Below are 20,161 nucleotides of genomic sequence, written 5' to 3' on the forward strand. Positions count from 1 at the left end.
CTAGATGGAATTTTCTAAAACGATTTTTGAGTATTGTGGAATACATGTCCTAGCCTCCTTGCGAATTTTGAGGCTTAGAGCACATTCGATGCTACTAGAAATCAACACTCCCTCTTAGCAAGGAATTTCACTCTAGTAATGCAACTTGTTGAAGCATCAACCTTCTTTGAAACATCTCCCTCTGCGTTGTTGATGTCTGACATCGCTGCCCACCAACTACCGCACAAATGTTGCATCTGTACTGTTGTTGAACCTGCCACTGCCAACATTGCATCTATACTGCAACCCTCATAAGTTCCGCATCTATGCTGCGACTGGCACTGGCACTGCCAACACTGCATCTGCACTGCAACCTTCTCCAACTGTTGTTGCTACTACATCAACAACGGAAAAGCATCCAAAATTATTAAACAGGTGATCAACATGATGCATCTGTTGTTGGAGTTATGACTGTTGCTAGTCTTTGTGCTGACTCTCTGAAGCCTCTGTGTTGTTTCTGACTCTGCACTGTGCCAAATGCGCTGCTACCATTTTTTCTTAGTCTCTAGTGCTCCTAACCACTGCAATTGTCACTCCGACACTCCTCTGCACCAACTGACACTGGTCCATCCTGCTACTTCTGATCTGGGATCTCGTAGCAAGGTATTGATTCGAGAGGTGGACTCCTCAAGGATCCTGCCCATCTGTAGTTCTTTCGAACTACAGTACTATATCACCTGATCTCTCCCCTAGAGGTATCTGGGCAACCATTGCAAACTCCTCTTTCTCGATCTTTGTGGATGTAGCCTTCAGATCATGCTTCTCGTCTTTTTCCTTCTTGAAAGGAAACTATGTAGCGTAGTGACCAAATTCACCACACCAGAAGCACTTGATCTTCGAAACATATTTCTTCTTCGTTCGTTGCTCTTACTGCCCCTTAGATGCAAGGGCTGCATTTTCTTCCTCCTCCTTGGGCTTCATCCCATTGTTGTTTCTGCTATCAAGTTTGTACTTGACTAAGTCTCTCCTCATCTCTTCCTGCTGAAGAGCGGCTCACATTCCTTCCCAATCCGGAAATCTCTCTCTGCCCAGGATACTCTGGACAAACACTTACCATTCTTTTGAGACTGAATTCAGAGCCAGCCTCACCATCTCGGTAGGCTGAGGTGTTGACCCCACAGCAGCCAAAGAGTCTCAGATTTCCAGAAGCTTCGTTAGGAACGGATCAATGTGTCCCCCCTTTTGCATCTGTGTGGATCTCATCTTTTGCTCCAAGTACATATTCCGCTACTCGGAAGATCCTTCATATAGCGTAGCCAATGCTTCCCACATCTACTGGGTAGTATCCTTGCCGACAATGTGACACATTATGTGATGTCTCACTCCGTCGAGGATCAATCGCTTGGCCTTTGCCATCTCACCCTTGTACTTCTTGAGCGGCTCTGGATCCGTAGGTATAACTACCACATTGTCGACATAGGTTTTGAGATCGTGCTCATCTAGAAGGGATGAGATCCTTGCCTTCCATATCACATAGTTGGATGCACCCTCCAACCGATCTTGATCTCGCAACCCATTAGCTGCCACCTCTGCCAACAAAATGTCGAATTGCCTCCTCTCTCCTCTACGCAGCACTAGGCTAGCCTACTCACTCCTTGCTGTAGTTTGTAGATCATATCCTCTCTACTTCTGCTCAACAATAGAGAAATCAAATTCCCTGGATAGGAATTCTTTGAGGAAGAAATTCCCTCAACAATGTCTCCTTCTTCCTTTTGACGCTTTTCTGCCCCAGCAATTGTTGTAGAAAACCGCGTCTCACCAGAAAACTGCTCTATGCTCATGCTTCTACACTGCTCCCTCTGACACTGGAAAACTTTGATATGGAAATCTTTCTCTCTGTTGACTCACTCAGAGAGATATTTTCCCATGAGAATTTTTCCCTCCTGGCCTGGACTGCGTAATCCCTATGGGGATTCAATTTGCTGCTTATGTAGCACTTTGAATTCCCTCCTTCTCTTCAATGTTGGGCTCTTCTAACTTTTCTCTCTTGCTTCACCTGTGCTCTGATACCATGTGAAAATTTGGAAGACCCAAATTTCTACTGCAGCAACTGATTAATTATCTTCTATTTGTTGAATTACTGAACAAATTATCTACTACATCCTACAGCAAATACCAAAACTAATACACTGTAGCCTTCACCAATTAAATTAAATGCGGAAACAAGAAACTGAGCAAGAAATAAATACACAACACATGACACCGTTATTTTTTGACAATGTCCCCGAAAAAACCCAATGCGAGAAAACCAGTGCAGCAGCTAAGGGTTTGTATTACTAAGCAGTAGTTTTCTGAATACAATCTTTGGATGCCTTGTTGGCTATCCAATATAGAGAATCTGACTGGCAGAATATTAGTGAGAAATACCTCACACTATCATTAACAATCCGACTCTGATCTAGGCCCTAGATGGCTAGCCCCACGCTGGCTCTGCGCAGCTACTATGTCAACCTATCTTGGGGTCTGTGTTAATTTGGGGTAGCATCGGATGTGGTCTATCCATGAAAAATGGTGGAAAGGCTAAAGCACATGAGATCTCCAAGACCTAGAAATGGTTTGCGCAAATTCTACCCGGTTAAGGAGATATTAAAATGATTAATATTTTAATGGAGTTCCTAAGTCTAAACTTAGGAAATATAAAATATTAATGGGTATTAATATAAAACTGGTTTAGAAGGTTCCAAATGACATGGATCAAGCCAAATCTAATCTTAGCTGTTGACTAGAGATGTAATCTCGACCGTTGAAGGACCAACAGGACAAGTAAAAGAAGAGGCTTGAGGGTCAATTGGTGAACACATCAAGATTGATCAGTGAGTTCGATTTTTTGGAGTGGGGCTTGCTCAGAAAATTCGAACAAGTGATCTGTTGCAGCGAGGGGTAGTGAGTACATAGTAGAGAGGTGGAGATAGTGCCTAAGGGTCAGCGCAGTGAGTGAAGAGGCTGACGCAGAGGCAACCAGAGCTACGCAGAGGCAGCAGGAGCCACGTAAGGGCAGCTAGAGACTGTGCAGAGGCTGAGGGGCATGCGTGGGTGACGCAGAAGGCCAGAGAGTTGACACAGAGAGGAAGAAGGCTGATGTAGAGGGTTCCATAGCTACGCTGAGACTATCAAGGCTGACGCAGTGCCTAGGAGAAGCGTTGGAAAGATTTTCGTGGGGCAAACTAGTTGAATATCTGTCTCCGAGAAGACGTATTACTATCGTGCAACAATCTTTGTTGGGTGATCCATTTCGGCACCCTAATTGCACTCAAGAAATCTGCATAATAATAGAACCCTCAGAACTGCTACACTGGTTTTCTTGCATTAGGTTTTTCCGGTGACGATTGTTCAAAAATAACGGTGTCCCTTGTGTGTTTGTCTAGTATTTCAGTTGTTGATCTGTATATGAGTTAAGGTTGCATTTGTGTTTATTTTCAGTATTTATATGTATAAATAAGTTGTTAATGAAATAAACAAGTCGGTGAAATAAACCAGATAATGCAGTAGGGATTTCTAACATGTTAGACTTAGAAATTTCAACATGGTATCAGAGCATTGCAAATCACAGGAGGACTGAAGGCACTTGCAGATATCAGAAATTTGCAGCAGTAGCAGTTGTCCCGAGAGACAGAGTTGCTCCTAAGCAGAAGGCAGCAGAGAAGGAGTGACACAGAGGGCCTGTGTCATAATTTCGAGCCAGAGAGAGGCAGAAGAGGCTCATGAAGAGCCATGTCATTCTACTTAGCCAGGTAGGCTTGATGCAGTTGGCCAGAGGAGTGATTCAGCCTTTGCCGAGATTGCACAGAGCTAGAAGGCTCAGGTTCTTCAGTTGTCGGGGCCTGGGGAGCTGTGGGAAGATTGTGGATCGGGAAGCTGGTGGGGTGTTGTTTCTGTCGAAGCAGAACAGTACCTAACGGGACAAAACCAAGGTAGAGGGAGTCGCTACCTAGGCAGATTTCTAGCTAAGAAATGCATATTAGTGTTGCAGGAGAAAAGGGGATTGGAGAGGAGCGGTTCGACAGTTGGCAGGAGAATTTTCAGAGGGAAATTGAGACTTAAAGGGAGTCGAGGAGAGGATTTCCAAGAGGGAAATCGAAATTCAGAGGGATTCTAAGAGAGAACTTCCAGGAGGGAAGTCGAGACTCAGAGGGAGTCGAGGAGAAGAGCGGAGATGGTAATGAACAGACTGAGGGATCAAGATAGGCTAGACGGGGCTTCCAACTTTGTGATTTGGAAGGTCAGGATCCTATCCATTCTGGATAGACATCGCATCAAGGCCTTCGCCTTGAGAACCGTGGCCATCCCAGTCGACCAAGCTGACAATGAAAGGTATGAGGATGCGATGGCTAAGGCGAAATGCATAATACTTGATGGGGTCAAGGATCATGTGGTCCAACATACTGCCAAGAAGGAGACGACAAAGGAAATGTGGGATACCTTGAAGACATTGTATCAAGGCACTTCCGTGCAGAGGAAGATGCTACTAGAAAATCAGCTGCGATCATACCAGATGCAAAAGGGGGAGCAGATAGATCACTTCCTCAACATATTGAAGGAGATTCGGCACCAACTGACTTCCATAGGGGCCACGTCGGATCAGGAGTTGATCGTGAAGACTGCCCTAAATGCAGTCTCTGAGGAGTGGGAGACATTCGTCCAGAGCATTCTGGGCAGAGCGAATCTTCCAGATTGGGAAGAATTGTGGGCAGCGCTTCGCTAAGAAGAGATCAGATGGCTAACCAAGATGGGAAGTAGCGGAAAAGGAGTCTGGGTCAAGAAAGAGGAGGAAGAGGATGCAGCTCTGGCATCTGTGGGGAAGCAGGAGAAGAGGAAGAAAAAGGACCTCTCCAAGATAAAGTGCTTCAATTGTGGGGAACTGGGGCATTATGCGAACTAGTGTCTAAAGAAGAAGAATAAGGGAGAGGCGTCTGACTCCAAGGTAGCACCAACAAAGGCGGAAAAGGAGGTAGAGGAGGATGACGATTGTGCCATGAGTGTTCATGCACCTCTAGAGAAGAGGTGGGGAGACATCGAGCAGTGTTCAAGAAGACTACAGGCGATGAGGGGTAGGATCCTTGAGGTACCCAAACTCTTGGATTATACCTAGCTAGGGGAGCCCTGAAGTGAGAGTAGCACAATGGCGGATGTCAGTAGAAACGGATGTGGATGAAGGGACAAAGAGTGCTACCATGCAATAGTCCTTGGAAGTGCAGTGGGGTTTGCAGCAGTGCAAGAGGAACGATGGACGTTACAACAGTGTAGGATGGCACAGAGGGGTTTGCAGGGGTGTGAGAGGCACGAAGGTGTTGCAACAACGCAGAGATTGCAGAGCGAGCACGAGATAGCCGTAGAGGGAGGTTCAACATCGGGAGTGTTTCTAGCCTGGCAGGGATGTCAGGATTTGGGTGGGTCAGTTACTTACTTCTCAGTAACTTAGTTGCAGTGCAGTAGCAGTTAGCAGTAACACGATGCAGCATGATGAGAGAGGGGTGTAGTGCAGATGCAGTGTTGGGAGAAAGGACCAGCATCAACATGGATACAGAGGGAGTTGCAGTACAGATGTAGCAGTGGCAGTAGTGGCAGAGCCATGGGTAGTAGTATAGGATGCAGCAGTGTAAAGGATGTTGGGCGGGGAGGCCTAGAATCAGCACAAGTACTGGTGCCATATAATTAGAGTGATGCTCAGTGTGGAGTATTACTAGAGCTCAGTCTTTGCTAAGAGGGAGTGTTAATTTAGGATAGCATCGGATGTGATCTAGCCATGAAAATTGGTGGAAAGGCTAAATAACATGAGATCTCCAAGACCCAGAAATGGTTTGGGCAGATTCTACCCGATTAAGGAGATATTAAAATAATTAATATTTTTAATGGAGTTCCTAAGTCTAAACTTAGGAAAAATAAAATATTAATGGGTATTAATATAAAACTAGGTTAGAAGGTTCCAAGTGACATGGATCAAGCCAAATCTAATCTTAGTCCTTGATTAGAGATGTAATCTCGGCCATTGAGGGACCAACAAGAAAAGTATAAGAAGAGGCTTGAGGGTCAGTTGGTGAACACACCAAGATTGATCAGTCAGTTCGATTTTCTGGAGCGGGCTTGTTGAGAAAATTCAAACAAGTGATATGTTGCAGCGAGGGGCAGTGACTACATAGTAGGGAGGCAGAGATAGTGCCTAAGGGTCAGTGCAGTGATTGAAGAGGCTAATGCAGAGGCAGCCAGAGCTACGCAAAGGCAACTAGAGACCGCGCAGAGGCTGAGGGGCCTGCGTGGGTGACGCAAAAGGCCAAAATGCTGACGCAGAGAGGCAAAAGGCTAACGCAAAGGGTTCCAGAGCTACGTTGAGGCTAGCAAAGCTGACGCAGTGCCTAGGAGAACTGCTGGAAAGATTTTCATGGGGCAGATTAGCTAAATATCTGTCTCCGAGAAGAGGTATTACTGTCGTGTAACAATCTCTGTTGGGTGAGCCATTTCGACACCCTAGTTGTACTCAAGAAATATGCATAATAATAAAACCCTCAGAACTGCTGCACCGATTTTCCTGCATTGGGTTTTTCCGGGAAGATTGTCCAAAAATAATGGTGTCCCTTGTGTGTTTGTCTAGCATTTCAATTGTTGATCTGTATATGAGTTAAGGCTGCATTTGTGTTTATTTTCAGTATTTATATGTATAAATAACTTGTTAATGGAATAAACAAGTCGGTGAAATAAACCAGATAATGTAGTAGGAATTTCTAATGTGTCAAACTTAGAAATTTCAAAAGTCTGTGTCGCCTCTTCCCAGATCTCTTGCTATTTGGAGCTTCGTTCCTCTGTCTCTTCGGTCTCACACCCCGGCGTCTGGCTCAGGAACTAGACTTCCCAGCTGAATTTCGAACCCTCTTTAAAGCTCTACATGAGCTTACGCTGCCTCTTCTAGATCTCTCTCTGCCTCCTTTACGATGTATTCCCAGATCAGGAAATCTCCCTCCGGAACTATCCCTGCCCATCACTGCAAGAAATCTCGTCAGTCAATTCTCTAGCAACTATTGTGCTGCCCTCTCTAAGAAATTCGATCTCTTGATCTGTCTCCGATGTGTCTTCCAAATGCCCATCGAAGTCCTTATAATCCTCCAGTTGAGTAATCAACGACCCATATTAGATTCTAATCAATGGCTCCGATCATTTGGACTCAATCTCCGTCTTCTTCTAGAAGTTTCACCCTCAGTTTGATTAATACCCTTTAATTATTTTAATTTCCTAAGTTTAGACTTAGGCACCCATTAAAAATAATTAATTATTTTAATAAATTGTCTCCGAGTGGAATTTTCCAAAACGATTTCTAGGTATTGTGGAATACATGTGTCCTAGCCTCCCTGCAAATTTTGAGGCTTAGAGCACATCTGATGCTACCAGAAATCAACAATTTACACCATGGAGCACTCAAGATGCTCAAGGAGATAGTAACAGGGGTTCCAGAACTTGACACAAAACACGATGATGTGTGCAAAGGGTGTGTGCTTGGAAAATACACTAAGGACACATTCCTAAGAAGTGACAATAGAGAAGATTGTGTGTTAGGACTTATACACTCAGAAATTTGTGGCTAGATGTCCACTAGAGCTCTCAGTGGGGCCGAATACTTCATTACATTTATTGATGACCATTCCAGGAAAACCTGGATCTACTTCTTCAAGACCAAGGATGATGTCTTTGATCGTTTCAGGGAGTTTAAGGCTCTCGTAGAGAATGCAACAGGGAAGAAGATCAAGGTGCTTCACTTAGATAATGGTGGAGAGTATATTGATAAAGACTTAACATATTGTTGTGCGAAGGAAGGAATCAAAAGAGAGTGGAAAAATCCATAGAATCCACAACAAAATGGGGTATCAGAATGAAAAAATAGAACTATAGTTGGGGCTGCAAAAGCAATGGTATATGACTAGGATTTGCCTAGGTTTCTATGGGAAAAGGCATGTAACACAATGGTGTATATTCAGAACAAGACTCCTCATAGGGCATTGGGGAAGAATACGATAGGAGTCTTCACAGGGAAGAAGCCAGAAGTTAGTCACTTCAGGATCTTCGACAACATTGTTTATTGCCATGTGCCAGATGAGAAGTGCATCAAATTGGATCAGATTGCACTAAAGGGGTTCCTTGTCGGGTATAGAGAATCCTCAAAGGCATTCAAGATCTACATTCCTAGTAATAGGAAGATTGTAGGGAGACATGACGTAAAGTTCAAGGAGGATCGAGCTTTCAAGAGATCTCATGAGATGCCTACAGGTGATTATAATCAGCTAGTTGAAGCTCCATTGGTCCAACAACATGGGCAACCTGTGGGACAATCATAGAGATCTAGTACAGTGACTAATACTAGCATTTCCTCAGGTGTAGGGGATCGAGTGAAAGCAAATGGAGAAGCAAAGGCAGGATGAAGAGGATTTGGTTGAACCTCCCATCACTAGTGGTCGAACTAGCAGAGAAGTTCGCTAAACATTAAGAGATGAGGAGGAGTTCGTTGGAGCTCCTAAAATGAACAAGAGAAAGTGCATACAACCTGACGAGTATCAAGCATTGGTAGTTCAAGTTGCAGAACCTTCCAGCTTTCAAGAAGCCACACAACATCAGGTGTGGGTAGATTCCATGGTACAAGAGTACATCTCTATCATGATGAATGATATTTGGGAGGTGGTGCCGAGGATCTACAAGATCAAGTACGCTGCAGATGGCAGCATGGAGAAGTACAAGGCTAGATTCGTGGCAAAGGGGTATGCACATAAACAAGGGATAGATTATGAGGAGACCATCACCCCAGTTTCCAGATACACTTCTATCTGGTTAGTTATATCCCTAACAGTTTAGATGCGGTGGCAGATTCACCAGATGGACGTCAAAACAACATTCTTGAATGGAGTGATAGAGGAGGAGGTGTACATAGAACAACCAGAGGGTTTTGAGACTCATGAGAGGCACACTCGTGTGTAGACTAAAAAAAATATCTATACAAGCTCAAACAGGCTCCCAGGGCATGGTACGGTCGGATTGACAACTACTTGCAGTAGATGGGATTCGTCAAGAGTGACACATATCCCAACCTTTACCATTTGTTGGTAGAGGTTGAGGCACTCATCCTAGTGTTGTATGTGGATGATCTCTTCTTGACAGGGTCATTAGGGCTCATAGAGGACTGCAACAGGTACCTGGAAACAAAGTTTGATATGAAGGATTTGGGGTTGATGCACTATTTCCTAGGATTGAAAGTGTGGTAGAAGAATGGGGAGATCTTCATTGGCCAAGGAAGATATGCTACAAATATTATGAAGAGATTCAAAATGTAGGATTGTAGACTCATGTCTACGCCCATGATCACCAACTAGAAGAAAATAGATGCATCAAATAACAAGGATGTTGACCCCACCTTATTTAAACAACTCATCGGTTCTTTCATGTATATGTCCAACACTAGGCCAGATATTTTCTTTGTGGTCAATACCTCAGTCAGTTTATGGTGGAACCGAAGAGGGTACATTGGACAACGGCGAGGCACATTTTGAGGTATGTGCACGGCACAATAGAGTATGGGTTGAAATATACCTGAGGGGATGACGTCACACTATGTGGGTTCGTAGATGCATATTGAGAAGGAAGTTCAGTGGACAGAAAAAGTACCTTTGGGTACTGCTTCAGTGTTGTATCAGGGATGTTTTCTTGGTGTAGAAGGAAGCAGAATTCAGTAGTACTGAGATCTGTAGAAACAAAGTATATGGTAGTGAGCACAGATACGTGTGAAGCTATATGGCTTCGGAAGCTATTGGTAAGCTTATTCAGGAAGAGGATGGAAGCGATCAATGTCTACAATGATAATGAGAGTTGCATAAAGCTCTCTGAGAATCCAGTGTTTAATGACAGTCGAAACACATAGATATTCGATGTCATTTAATCAGAGATTGTGTGCCGCGTGGAGCGGTCCAGCTACAGTATGTTGCCATAGATGAGCAGGTTGCAAATATACTTATGAAAGCTCGAGGGAGAGTTAAGTTCATCTATTTCAAAGAACAGATGGGTATGGTGGAGAACCCATTTCAGTAGCAGGGACATAGTATTTTGGATGCTTCTTAGTTGCAGTAGTTGCAGTAGCAGCAACAACAATTGAGAGGGAGTTGAAGTGCATATGCAAAGTTGGCAGCAATATAGCAGTGTCAACAGCATCAAAGATCCAACATTAGAGTTGTGCAGTGGTTGGTGGGCAATGACAGATAATCATAGTGGCCAAACATCAACAATGTATAGAGGATGATGTAGATATAGGGTGTTGTAGTAGTACGACACTAGAACACCTTCCTCACTAAGAGAGAGTGTTAGTTTTTGTAGCATTGGATGGTGTTTTAGTCTTGAGACTTTCTGGAGAGGTTAAAAATCAAGAGTTCTTCAAAACCCATAAATCATTTTTGGAAATTCCACTTAGAGATGGATCAATTAAATTAATTCACCATAATTAAAAATTTCCTAAGTCTAACTTAGGAAAAATGGTTGATTAATAGTAACTAATTGAGAAATGTGAGAATTCTCTAGAAACTCACACGGATCGACTTGGAGATGATCTCAACCATCGATTAAGTTTTAATCGTGGTCGTTGGAGTCCCAACTGGAGATTATAAGAAGATGTCAATGGGTAGATGGAGAATACACAAGTGCAAATACTCAATTGCCTAGGCAAGTCGAATTCCCAGTAGTAGGAATGAGTCAGCAACAGAGGTTGAGCCAGTGGGTGAGTAGTAGGTGGCATGAAAGGTCAACAGTATCTGGAGGAAGATTTTCCATGTCTAGAGAGTCAAATTGAGGAAGTGTGAGTATGCCCAGAGGGTTTGTGTAGGTAGTAGCAACAGTGCAATTCAACCTAGCTGGAGGGGTAGTCGATTTAGTAGCTAAAAGTCAGGATTTTGATCAAAAGGGCCAGTGAATAAGTTCCAGGGCCAGAGAGAAGTAGAGCTGCAAATTTTAGGAGTTTCGAAAGGAAGTAGTAGCAAGGCCCGCAAGAACTACATAGAGGTTGACAAAGAGGGAAGTGTGAATTGCCAAGGGGCCAGTTTCTGGAGCTGAAATCAGTTGTGTGGTGAGGAAAAATCCTGAATAATTTTTCCCGTGATTCTCTTAGATTGGATTGCCAGTTTGGCATCCAAATTATTGTACTTAGATTTTTTGCTGCAAATAATAATATAAACCCTCAGTTGTTGCAACCGGTTTTCCCACATTGAGTTTTTCTAGGGACTTTTGTCCAAAAATAACGATGTCATTTTTATGTGTGTGTGTGCTAGCATTTCTCAGTTTCCAACACTTTTATTTTCCGCGGTATTTTATTTGTGAAGATTGTAGTGTGATTAATTCGTTGTTGCCATAGCAATACACTACATAATTAATTTTACAGTTAGAAAAATTAATTTCAGTTGCTGCAATAGTTGAAATTTCACACTAAATGGGTAGGTAGAATTGATGATAGAAAAAGAACCAGTGGGAGTGCATTTTTCTAGGAGATTACCTTGTATCTTGGTCAAGCATAAAGTAATAATCAATTTCTCTTTCTATAATTGAAACTGAATACATAACAACAATAGACTTTTGTACCCAAGTTCTCGGAATGAAACAAAATTTGCATGTCATCAAAATGGAATATGATCAACCAATTTTCGTTTTCTGTGGCAACACTACTGCAATCAATATGTCAAAAACTCATGTCATGCACTAAAAAACAAAGCATATTTCAATCAAGTACCATTTCCTCAGAGAACAGGTCGTTGAGAAAAATTTCAAGATGGAATATATTGGCACCAAAGAACAAATTGTTGACCTATTTACCAAGCCTCTTCCCAGAGAAACATTTGAATATCTCAGGCAAAAGTTAGGAGACATCTCTCCTTTATCTTAGTAAAGGAAGCACAAAATTAGGGGGAGCACCATTTGCTATTGATTTCAAAGGGAAAGAGAATGCAGATACGGGGAGAAACTATCGAAAAAAGTAGATATCAAAGTATTGCTATCAATTAAAAAGGGGATATTGTTGAAAATGGTTGTGATTGATGTTAAAGGATATCCTAATGAAAGAGGAAATTACATAGTCAAATAGCATATTTCGAGACCTTTTCGATGATATGTGACACACATCCTAACTCAACACAATTGAGGAGAAATTAACTTTTGAAGATATTCACTTATATATAGTTAATATCCTTTCTTTGCTCAAGTCGACGCTACGCTGAACCTCAAGAACACTGTAAATAAGTGTTATGTGGAGGAGCCTAGGCACTCATTTTCTCAAATAATTCGATTATGTTTTTAGGTCAACAAAGGAATAGGTTTGAGGTTCATACCTCATGAACCAAGTAAAGTAAATCCGAGTTGGTAGTGAAGCCAAGTTAGAAGGGTTTTTGGTATAACTCTTGGGAAGGGTTCCTATTCTGTTTGAGGCATGTTGAGGCATGTTCAGGGTCTATTGAGGAGGTCAAAATCTGGTGTGAAGGAGGTCAAGCTTAGGGATTGTTGGACTAAGTTTTGTTAGACCGATTCTAGCTTGAGGCCAAGTTTTTGTCTTGGTTTGAGGCTAAGTTGCAATCCTAGTCAGAAGTCGAGTTGTAGTTCTGGTTAGAGCCAAATTATAAGACATACTTTGGTTGGAGGTTGAGCTTTGTTGCAAACCAAGTTGCAATCCTTGTGCATGCTGAATTCTAATCTGAGTTGGGTACAAGCTACCAGGAGGGTAGACCTTCTTTTGAATAAGTTCTAAGCCTAAAAATTGTCTCTTTAACAATAAAACAACTATAAGTTGGTGATTACAAAGGATCCGTGTCCTCACAACTGTTTGTAATAAATTGATGACTATTTGAAAAGCATTTCTTCTTCAAATTTGGATTTTCATTTTAATTCCTTTGTTCAAGCATTGCCTTGATGATTGATTATGTGATGATATTTTATTTTCAAGATTAAAATTGATACACATACACACATAATGAATCAATGCTATTCACACCACATTTAAAAAAAAAATAAAAAAACATGTTAATGAATTTATATCTATATAGAGATGTAAAATTTATTAAGAGCTAACATAGATCAATCTTAACCTAGACCTACGTATCAAGAGAAATTAGATATACTAGATCTATCAAGTATCAAGGGTAAACATTTCCTTAAATTTTGCACTCAAAAAGATGTTTCCTTCTCGCTAAATTTGGGTTCTCTAAAATGAATCTATATTGGCACCAACGGCTAAAGCACATCCACATTAGTTGGAAATGAATGAAAACTAAAATAGAGATTTGACAAGACAAAAAAAAATTGTTACATAAAAACCACACTTGCAAAATTGTGTTTTGATATTAATAATGTAATATTTGAAATCTAATAAAAAATTAATTAGTGAATGATTTTATTATTTCTCACAATATATGTTAAACTTAGAAAAAAAAAAATAAATTATATATATATATATATATACTAGTATAATTTTATAATTTTAAGACTTTTTCTCAGAATTATATTATAAAATATTTTTAAAATGAAAAAATCATTTCAAAATAATTATATTTTTATGAAAAAAGTAATTTATTTATGTAATATTAGAAGTGTTTCTACCTAAACTTTTTTTTTCCTTTTATTATTTATACATGTGAATAAAATTGTGCAGTGAAGTTTATATGCATAAATTACCTATATTACTTGTACATATGATTAAAATTGTGCAGTGAAATTTATATGCACAAATTACCTATCACCCTCATGAAATTTAAATATAAATAAATAAAATGTAATCCTAACACAACAGTTACTATCCAAACATACTTACAACATTGACTCATTTTAAAACAATTCACATTTATAAAATAATTTAAAATACTTTCTTTAAATAAAATTAACCTTCATTAATATTTTTTTTTCAAAATCTCTAACTCTGTGTTGCAAATTGTGCTTCCAAGTGTATAGTACATTTATCTTTCACCAAATATCAATTCCTATTTGGTTACCTTAGTTTTTCCTTTCCTATCTTCTTATATGACACTTGAATTTCATTTATCTTTCACCAAATATCAATTACTATTTGGTTACCTTAGTTTTTCCTTTCCTATCTTGTTTTATATGACGCTTGAATTGTAATGCACATAAACAGTTAGAAGTAACCTAATTACATTTTATCCTCCAGATCTATATTTCGGCATATGTGTTCACCTTGGGTCGGAGATCAAGGTTTTTGACATATCACCCTAGTCTGGTTGGAAAAACGACCCACAAAACTCACATTTTGGATCCTCCTTCTACAGATTCTCGCTTTGCTATAAATTGTGGAGGCGGACAGAAGATTTCTGCTATCGGAGATGCTTTTGAGCCGGACAGCGAATCACTTGATAATACGTCATTTTATGTCAGCAATACACAGAAGTGGGGAGTGAGTTATGCTGGACGTTTTATGGACAACAGTAATGCAACTTATACAGCAAGCAATCAGTCTGAATTTACAAAGACATTAAACTCAGAACTGTATGAGACAGCACGCTTATCTCCCAGCTCACTTCGATACTATGGTTTAGGGCTCGAGAATGGACCATATACAGTAAAACTACATTTTGCAGAGATACAAATTGGAAATACAAATAGTTGGAAGAGTGTTGGAAGACGCGTTTTTGATGTTTATGTTCAGGTATGATTGATTTGATTTGCAAGTGTTATTGCTGCTCTCCAATAAAGAATGTTTTAATTTACGTCTACCATTGACACAAGGTTTTTAAAAAGGAAATCGTCTACCATTGACACAAGGTTTTTAAAAAGGAAATGTAGATTTTTTTTTTTTTTTTTTTATTACATTTAATTTTTTTCTAGATATCTAGTGTGGTTTATCATCTTTGTTATCATCTTTGTTTTAATAATAAATTATATTGGCTAGTTCAAAATTTTAGTAACAAAATTTAAATGTGATAAATCATTACATTCAAATTTTTATTATTTATTTTAGTAATAGTTAGTGTGGTTCATCATTTTTGCCTTAATAATAAACTACACTTCATTACACTAATAAATCACATTAGCTGATTTAAAATTTTGGTAATAAAAATTTAAATGTGATAAATCAAAGAAAAAACACAAAATAATTCTAATCACAAAAACTTCAATTCAAAAAATATAACTCTGTATTTTTCCTTCAAGCAATAATCTAATATAACCGTGAAAATGTATGCTTTTCTTTCGTCCTGTTAGTGCCTACGTTGTTTATAGCATAACTAAATGGTATAAATATTATGTACGTTGATATTGTAGGGGCAGAAAGTATTAACAGATTTTGACATCCGAAAGGAGGCAGGGGGCTCAAATATAGGTGTTGTTAAATCTTTCAACACGACCAATGTGACAGCAAACTTCCTCGAAATTCATTTATTCTGGGCTGGAAAAGGAACTTGCTGTATTCCAGCCCAAGGAACCTATGGACCATTAGTATCAGCTATAAGTGTTACGCCAGGTGATGATAAAAGATACTGTTTCGTTAAATTAAAAGAATTTAATTTCTTTCGATCTAAAACAGCACTTATATATTTGCTTTTTTGTATCAGCACATTATGTGTTTATATTAGTCCTGATAACAGTTTCTACGGCTACGAATACATGCTGAACATGTATCATTTTATTTGAAAAAAATAAAAATAAAAATATCTAGATAGAACAGTTTTCTAGCATGGATGGGTATAATGAACTAGGCCAAAGATGGTTGCACTAAAAGGATTCTTATATTAACTTTTAAACTAATTTTCAATTATGAAACTGTAAATGCTTTGTTACTTTCAGCTGGCTTTGTCACTTCTGATTTTAAAATGTCTGTAGAATTCAATCCAAAGAAGAAGAGTAAGACAGGAATGGTGATTGGAATCACAACTGGGATTGTTGCGGCTTTGATATGCATAATTTTGTTTTCTCTCCTTTGGAGGAGGAGAGTTCAAAAGCCCCCAGCAGCAGATGTTGAGGAAGACAAAGGTATTGACAAAAGATTCGAAGACTCGTGCGGGCATAGTTGTCCTAACATTTTATGGTTTAAAAGTTGCAATAAGGATTGTCAAGATTTTCCGTTTAACGATTATTTTTTTTGTCAGCGATAAACGATATCCGTTCAAAATTGAAAATTTTCAGCTATGCGGATATGAAAACTGCAACAGGAGATTTTGCTAAAGAGAACAAATTAGGTGAGGGAGGATATGGTGCAGTTTATAAGGTGGGTTAATTTTTTTCCTTTTTCTTTTAGGTTAAAAATAGTAATTATTCCTGTATGCAGGTAATGTATGAAGAGTTGTGTTAAGTAAAGAAAAACAACTAGTGTTTAATATTAATAATTAAGTTATGAAGAGTTGTGTTAATTAAAGAAAAACCATTAGAGTTTAATATTAATAATTAAGTCTATTGTGACTAAGAAAAGTTAAGTCTAGTTAAAATTTGTAAGAAAAGTTAAATCCAGTTAAAATTTGTATAATTCCATATTTAGTAAGTTTGGTGTTTAGGCTGGGCCATTGTAATGAGAAGCAAGAAGAAAGACCAGCAGCAATTTAGTGGATGTAATGTTGAATCAAATTTGTGTTTAATAAAATAATTGAGCAACAAACTTTGTCGATTATAATTGAATCGTATAAGCAGTTACCTTTTCTTCATGTATGATTTGTCTTTTCTCTTAAATTTGTCTGACTACTGCCATTATGTATTGTTTTGTCTTTTCTCTTAAATTAGTCTGACTAACGCTATTCTAAATTGTGGCACCAAATAGGGCACTTTTTCAGATGGTGAAATGGTGGCAGTGAAGCAACTCTCTTCTGAATCTAGACAAGGGAAACGCGAGTTCATAAATGAAGTTGCTGTAATATCTGAACTGCAACATAGGAACCTTGTAAAGTTGCATGGATGTTGTCTAGAAGCAGATGATCCGCTCTTGGTCTATGAGTACTTGGAGAACAAGAGCCTCGATAAAGCTTTATTAAGTAATTATGCATATATATAAGTTTTCTAGTAGTCCTGAATTGAAAATTTCTATTTTTATTAATTCACAAGAAATACACTGGGGTCATGTATGTTGCAGGTAATGAGAAATCTCACACACAATTGGATTGGCCTACTCGATACAATATCTGTATTGGCACCGCGCGCGGACTCACTTACCTTCACGAGGAGGCCAGTACTCGGATAATTCATAGAGATATCAAAGCCAGTAACATTCTGTTGGATGACTCTCTAAACCCTAAGATATCAGATTTTGGCTTGGCTAGGTTATATGATGAGAATAAAACTCACATTAGCACCAAAGTTGCTGGCACCATGTAAGATGATCCAGAAACTTAAATTTTGGTTTCCTAACTACTATGAGAAATTATATATGTTCCCCATTTAACCGTTAGAAAATACAATTTTTGTTTTCGAAGAAACAAGCTGCTACTATAGTAATATAACCTATGGTTACTACAGTAACATAATCTAGAGAAAATAACGTAATCTCACTCTTTCATATTTATGTTTGAAGCGGTTATCTGTCTCCGGAGTATGCTATGCGAGGCCATCTTACGGAAAAGGCAGATGTGTTCAGCTTCGGGGTAGTTGCTTTGGAACTTGTGAGCGGTCGGAGCAACACAGATCCAAGCTTGCCAGAAAGCATGGTCTATCTTCTCGAATGGGTGTGTACAGTCTAACTTCTAACATGTAATCCAGGTATTTTAATGTTTAGCTATTACTAACTGCCTACTTCTCAATATCGCATGGCATTGCAGACCTGGCATCTTTATGAGAAAGAAAGGCCGCTGGAATTGATGGATGCTGAGATAGAATCAACATGCTCAAAAGAAGAAGTCCTCAGAGTGATTCAAGTAGCCCTTCTTTGCACCCAAGCTGTTCCTACAATGCGTCCATCGATGTCTCGAGTGGTAGCAATGCTGACTGGTGATGTAGAGATCATTCCTGCTGCTTCTCGTCCTGCTTACATTAAAGATTTGCAATATAACGCTGCCATTGCCGGAAGTGGCAGTACACCTGTCGTAGCAACATCACCATTGTTCAACAGCGTAGAGAGCTCATCAATTTAAGCCATGACAGCTTGGCCTCGTCTTCAGAAGATGGAGAATGTATCTCCATCAAAGATTGATAGTGATAGAAAAGAAGGCCGATGATAGCTGACTTGAGCATTAAGATTATGAAACGTCAGACTGTTTGCTGGGAATTGTCTTTCATAGCTTTAAAGCTCATGGCATTTCATTCTGTTATTAGTTTAAGCTTCCATTTTGCTACATAGTTGTTAGGGTATCGTCTATAGGTGAGTTTGTGTTATATGATGATATGAGACTTCCAAAAACCATGCTTTCCCTAGAACATGTATTTCTGAACGAGGGCTATCCGTTCAAAGATTTGGTCATGTTTGCAATCATCTAGATTTTTCAAAACTTAGACATGTATATGCGGAAATGAGACATCAATTCTGCACGAAAAGATTATAATATCGCACTTCAATAAGATTTTGATGTTTGTTTTCTTTGTGGAATACTCAAACTCGCATTTCCTAGCCGCTTATCCCTCTAGAGCATTCCAAGCAATCCACATGAATGCATGGAAAAAAGTGAGATGGGTGAATCAATGGCAAACCATGGTTAGGAATGGATAAACGTTGAGTGAAAGTGGACTGAAAGACTATGCTGACTGCAGAGTTGAGATTATAAAAAATGAGTTGTTTTTAGTGAGATTTTTTGGAAGTTTTTACTGTGGGTTTTAAGGTCAAATTTCTTTAAAATCCGGTAGGAATTTATTGAAATCACAAATTTGATGGGTAACTCTCTGCAATGGAAATGCCTTAGGGGTTTTCCGTAGTGCTGAATCTATATATAATAAAAAACTAGTTTAAATAACACAAATCAAGATTTCACCTCAATTTTTTCCACTAGATTTCCAAAAAATCACACCAAAGACAACTCCATAAAAAATTGCACAACAAAATAAAAGCAAAAATTTAGTGTCATCATTTAAAAAGTTCCATGGTTATGGTCCAAAAACATTAATTTGTATTGATAAATAATATTAGTGATTAATTTAAGTTTCAGTGTTATGTTTAATTATTAAATGTTTATTTTAATTAATAGATGATATAGTTTTTTTTTTATTTTTTTTTTGGTTAATTTTGTAAAAAATAAAATTTTTAAAATTATAAGTTTAAGTTATTTAATTTGTGAAGTTTTATTAGGAGTGTTTTTAGGGAGTTGAATCAATTATATATTTAAAAATATATTTTAAATAACAAAAAATCATAATCTTACTAAAATTAATATTTTGTCTAATTAAATTATAAATAATTCAATTTTACATTAATTTTATTTTAAAATTAAAAATATTTATTTATATTTATAATAATAATCCATAAATTTATGGATAATTTAATTTTTTAATATATATATAATTTTCCTTTACCACCATTACTACTATTTATTAAAAAAAATATTTACTGAAATCTTTAAGAGTAAGCTTTACGTACCATATGCATATTTCCGCTCAGTGGAAATACATGATGTTTGCACTACATGGGTACTAAAATTATGAAAATTTATGGTTTTTAAATAAGTTTATAACTAATAATATAAAGGTATAATTTATTTATTATAAATAATATTTTATTATATACGGTAGTTTCAAATTTATATAATATGGAAAAAATAGAAGTTAAATATTAAAGTGAGTAAAAATCAAATAATGTAATCCTAAATCATTTTTATAATTATCAAATTTTCTAAATTTTGATATTTCTCCAATAAAAATAGTTTTTAAAATTGGAATTTGGAATTTTTTTGTTATAGAATTATCATAATATCTTATATTTTAATAAGTTAGAATTATTTTTAATGAAAATTGTTATCAAGTTTTTATATATATCTTAAAAGGTTTTTAATAAAAATGTAGTATTTAATGAGGATTATTCAATATTAAAGGAATATCAAGATGTTTTTTTGTGATATTTTAAGGTTGTCACTTAGAAGGGATATTAACTTTTCAATTGATTTGATATCTTGAGTTGTTCTAATTTCAAATGTAATATATAAAATGAGTATATCTAAATTAAAGAAGTTACAAATGTAGTGGGAAGAACTTTTGAAAGTCACAAATATAGTGG

The 20,161-nt window shown here is 38.1% G+C and overlaps 1 protein-coding gene across 1 annotated transcript in view; it reads left to right on the top strand.

The window, feature by feature from the left end:
- The window catches only part of LOC149227581 (putative LRR receptor-like serine/threonine-protein kinase At1g56130), a 317,042-nt gene extending 298,524 nt beyond the window's left edge, over positions 1-18,518 (top strand). The window contains exons 10-17 of the mRNA XM_089380542.1: positions 14,316-14,692; positions 15,307-15,505; positions 15,865-16,014; positions 16,131-16,249; positions 16,793-17,003; positions 17,102-17,339; positions 17,540-17,690; positions 17,784-18,518. Coding sequence (XP_089236668.1) covers positions 14,316-14,692; positions 15,307-15,505; positions 15,865-16,014; positions 16,131-16,249; positions 16,793-17,003; positions 17,102-17,339; positions 17,540-17,690; positions 17,784-18,095 — 1,757 coding nt within the window. The 3' untranslated portion in view covers positions 18,096-18,518. The remainder of the gene's footprint in view (positions 1-14,315; positions 14,693-15,306; positions 15,506-15,864; positions 16,015-16,130; positions 16,250-16,792; positions 17,004-17,101; positions 17,340-17,539; positions 17,691-17,783) is intronic.
- The last annotated feature ends 1,643 nt before the right edge of the window (positions 18,519-20,161 follow it).

The sequence above is a fragment of the Pinus tabuliformis genome, chromosome J, assembly GCF_031772625.1.
Source record: "Pinus tabuliformis cultivar Carrire ecotype Pingquan chromosome J, CPIR1, whole genome shotgun sequence".
Classification (NCBI taxonomy): domain Eukaryota; kingdom Viridiplantae; phylum Streptophyta; class Pinopsida; order Pinales; family Pinaceae; genus Pinus; species Pinus tabuliformis.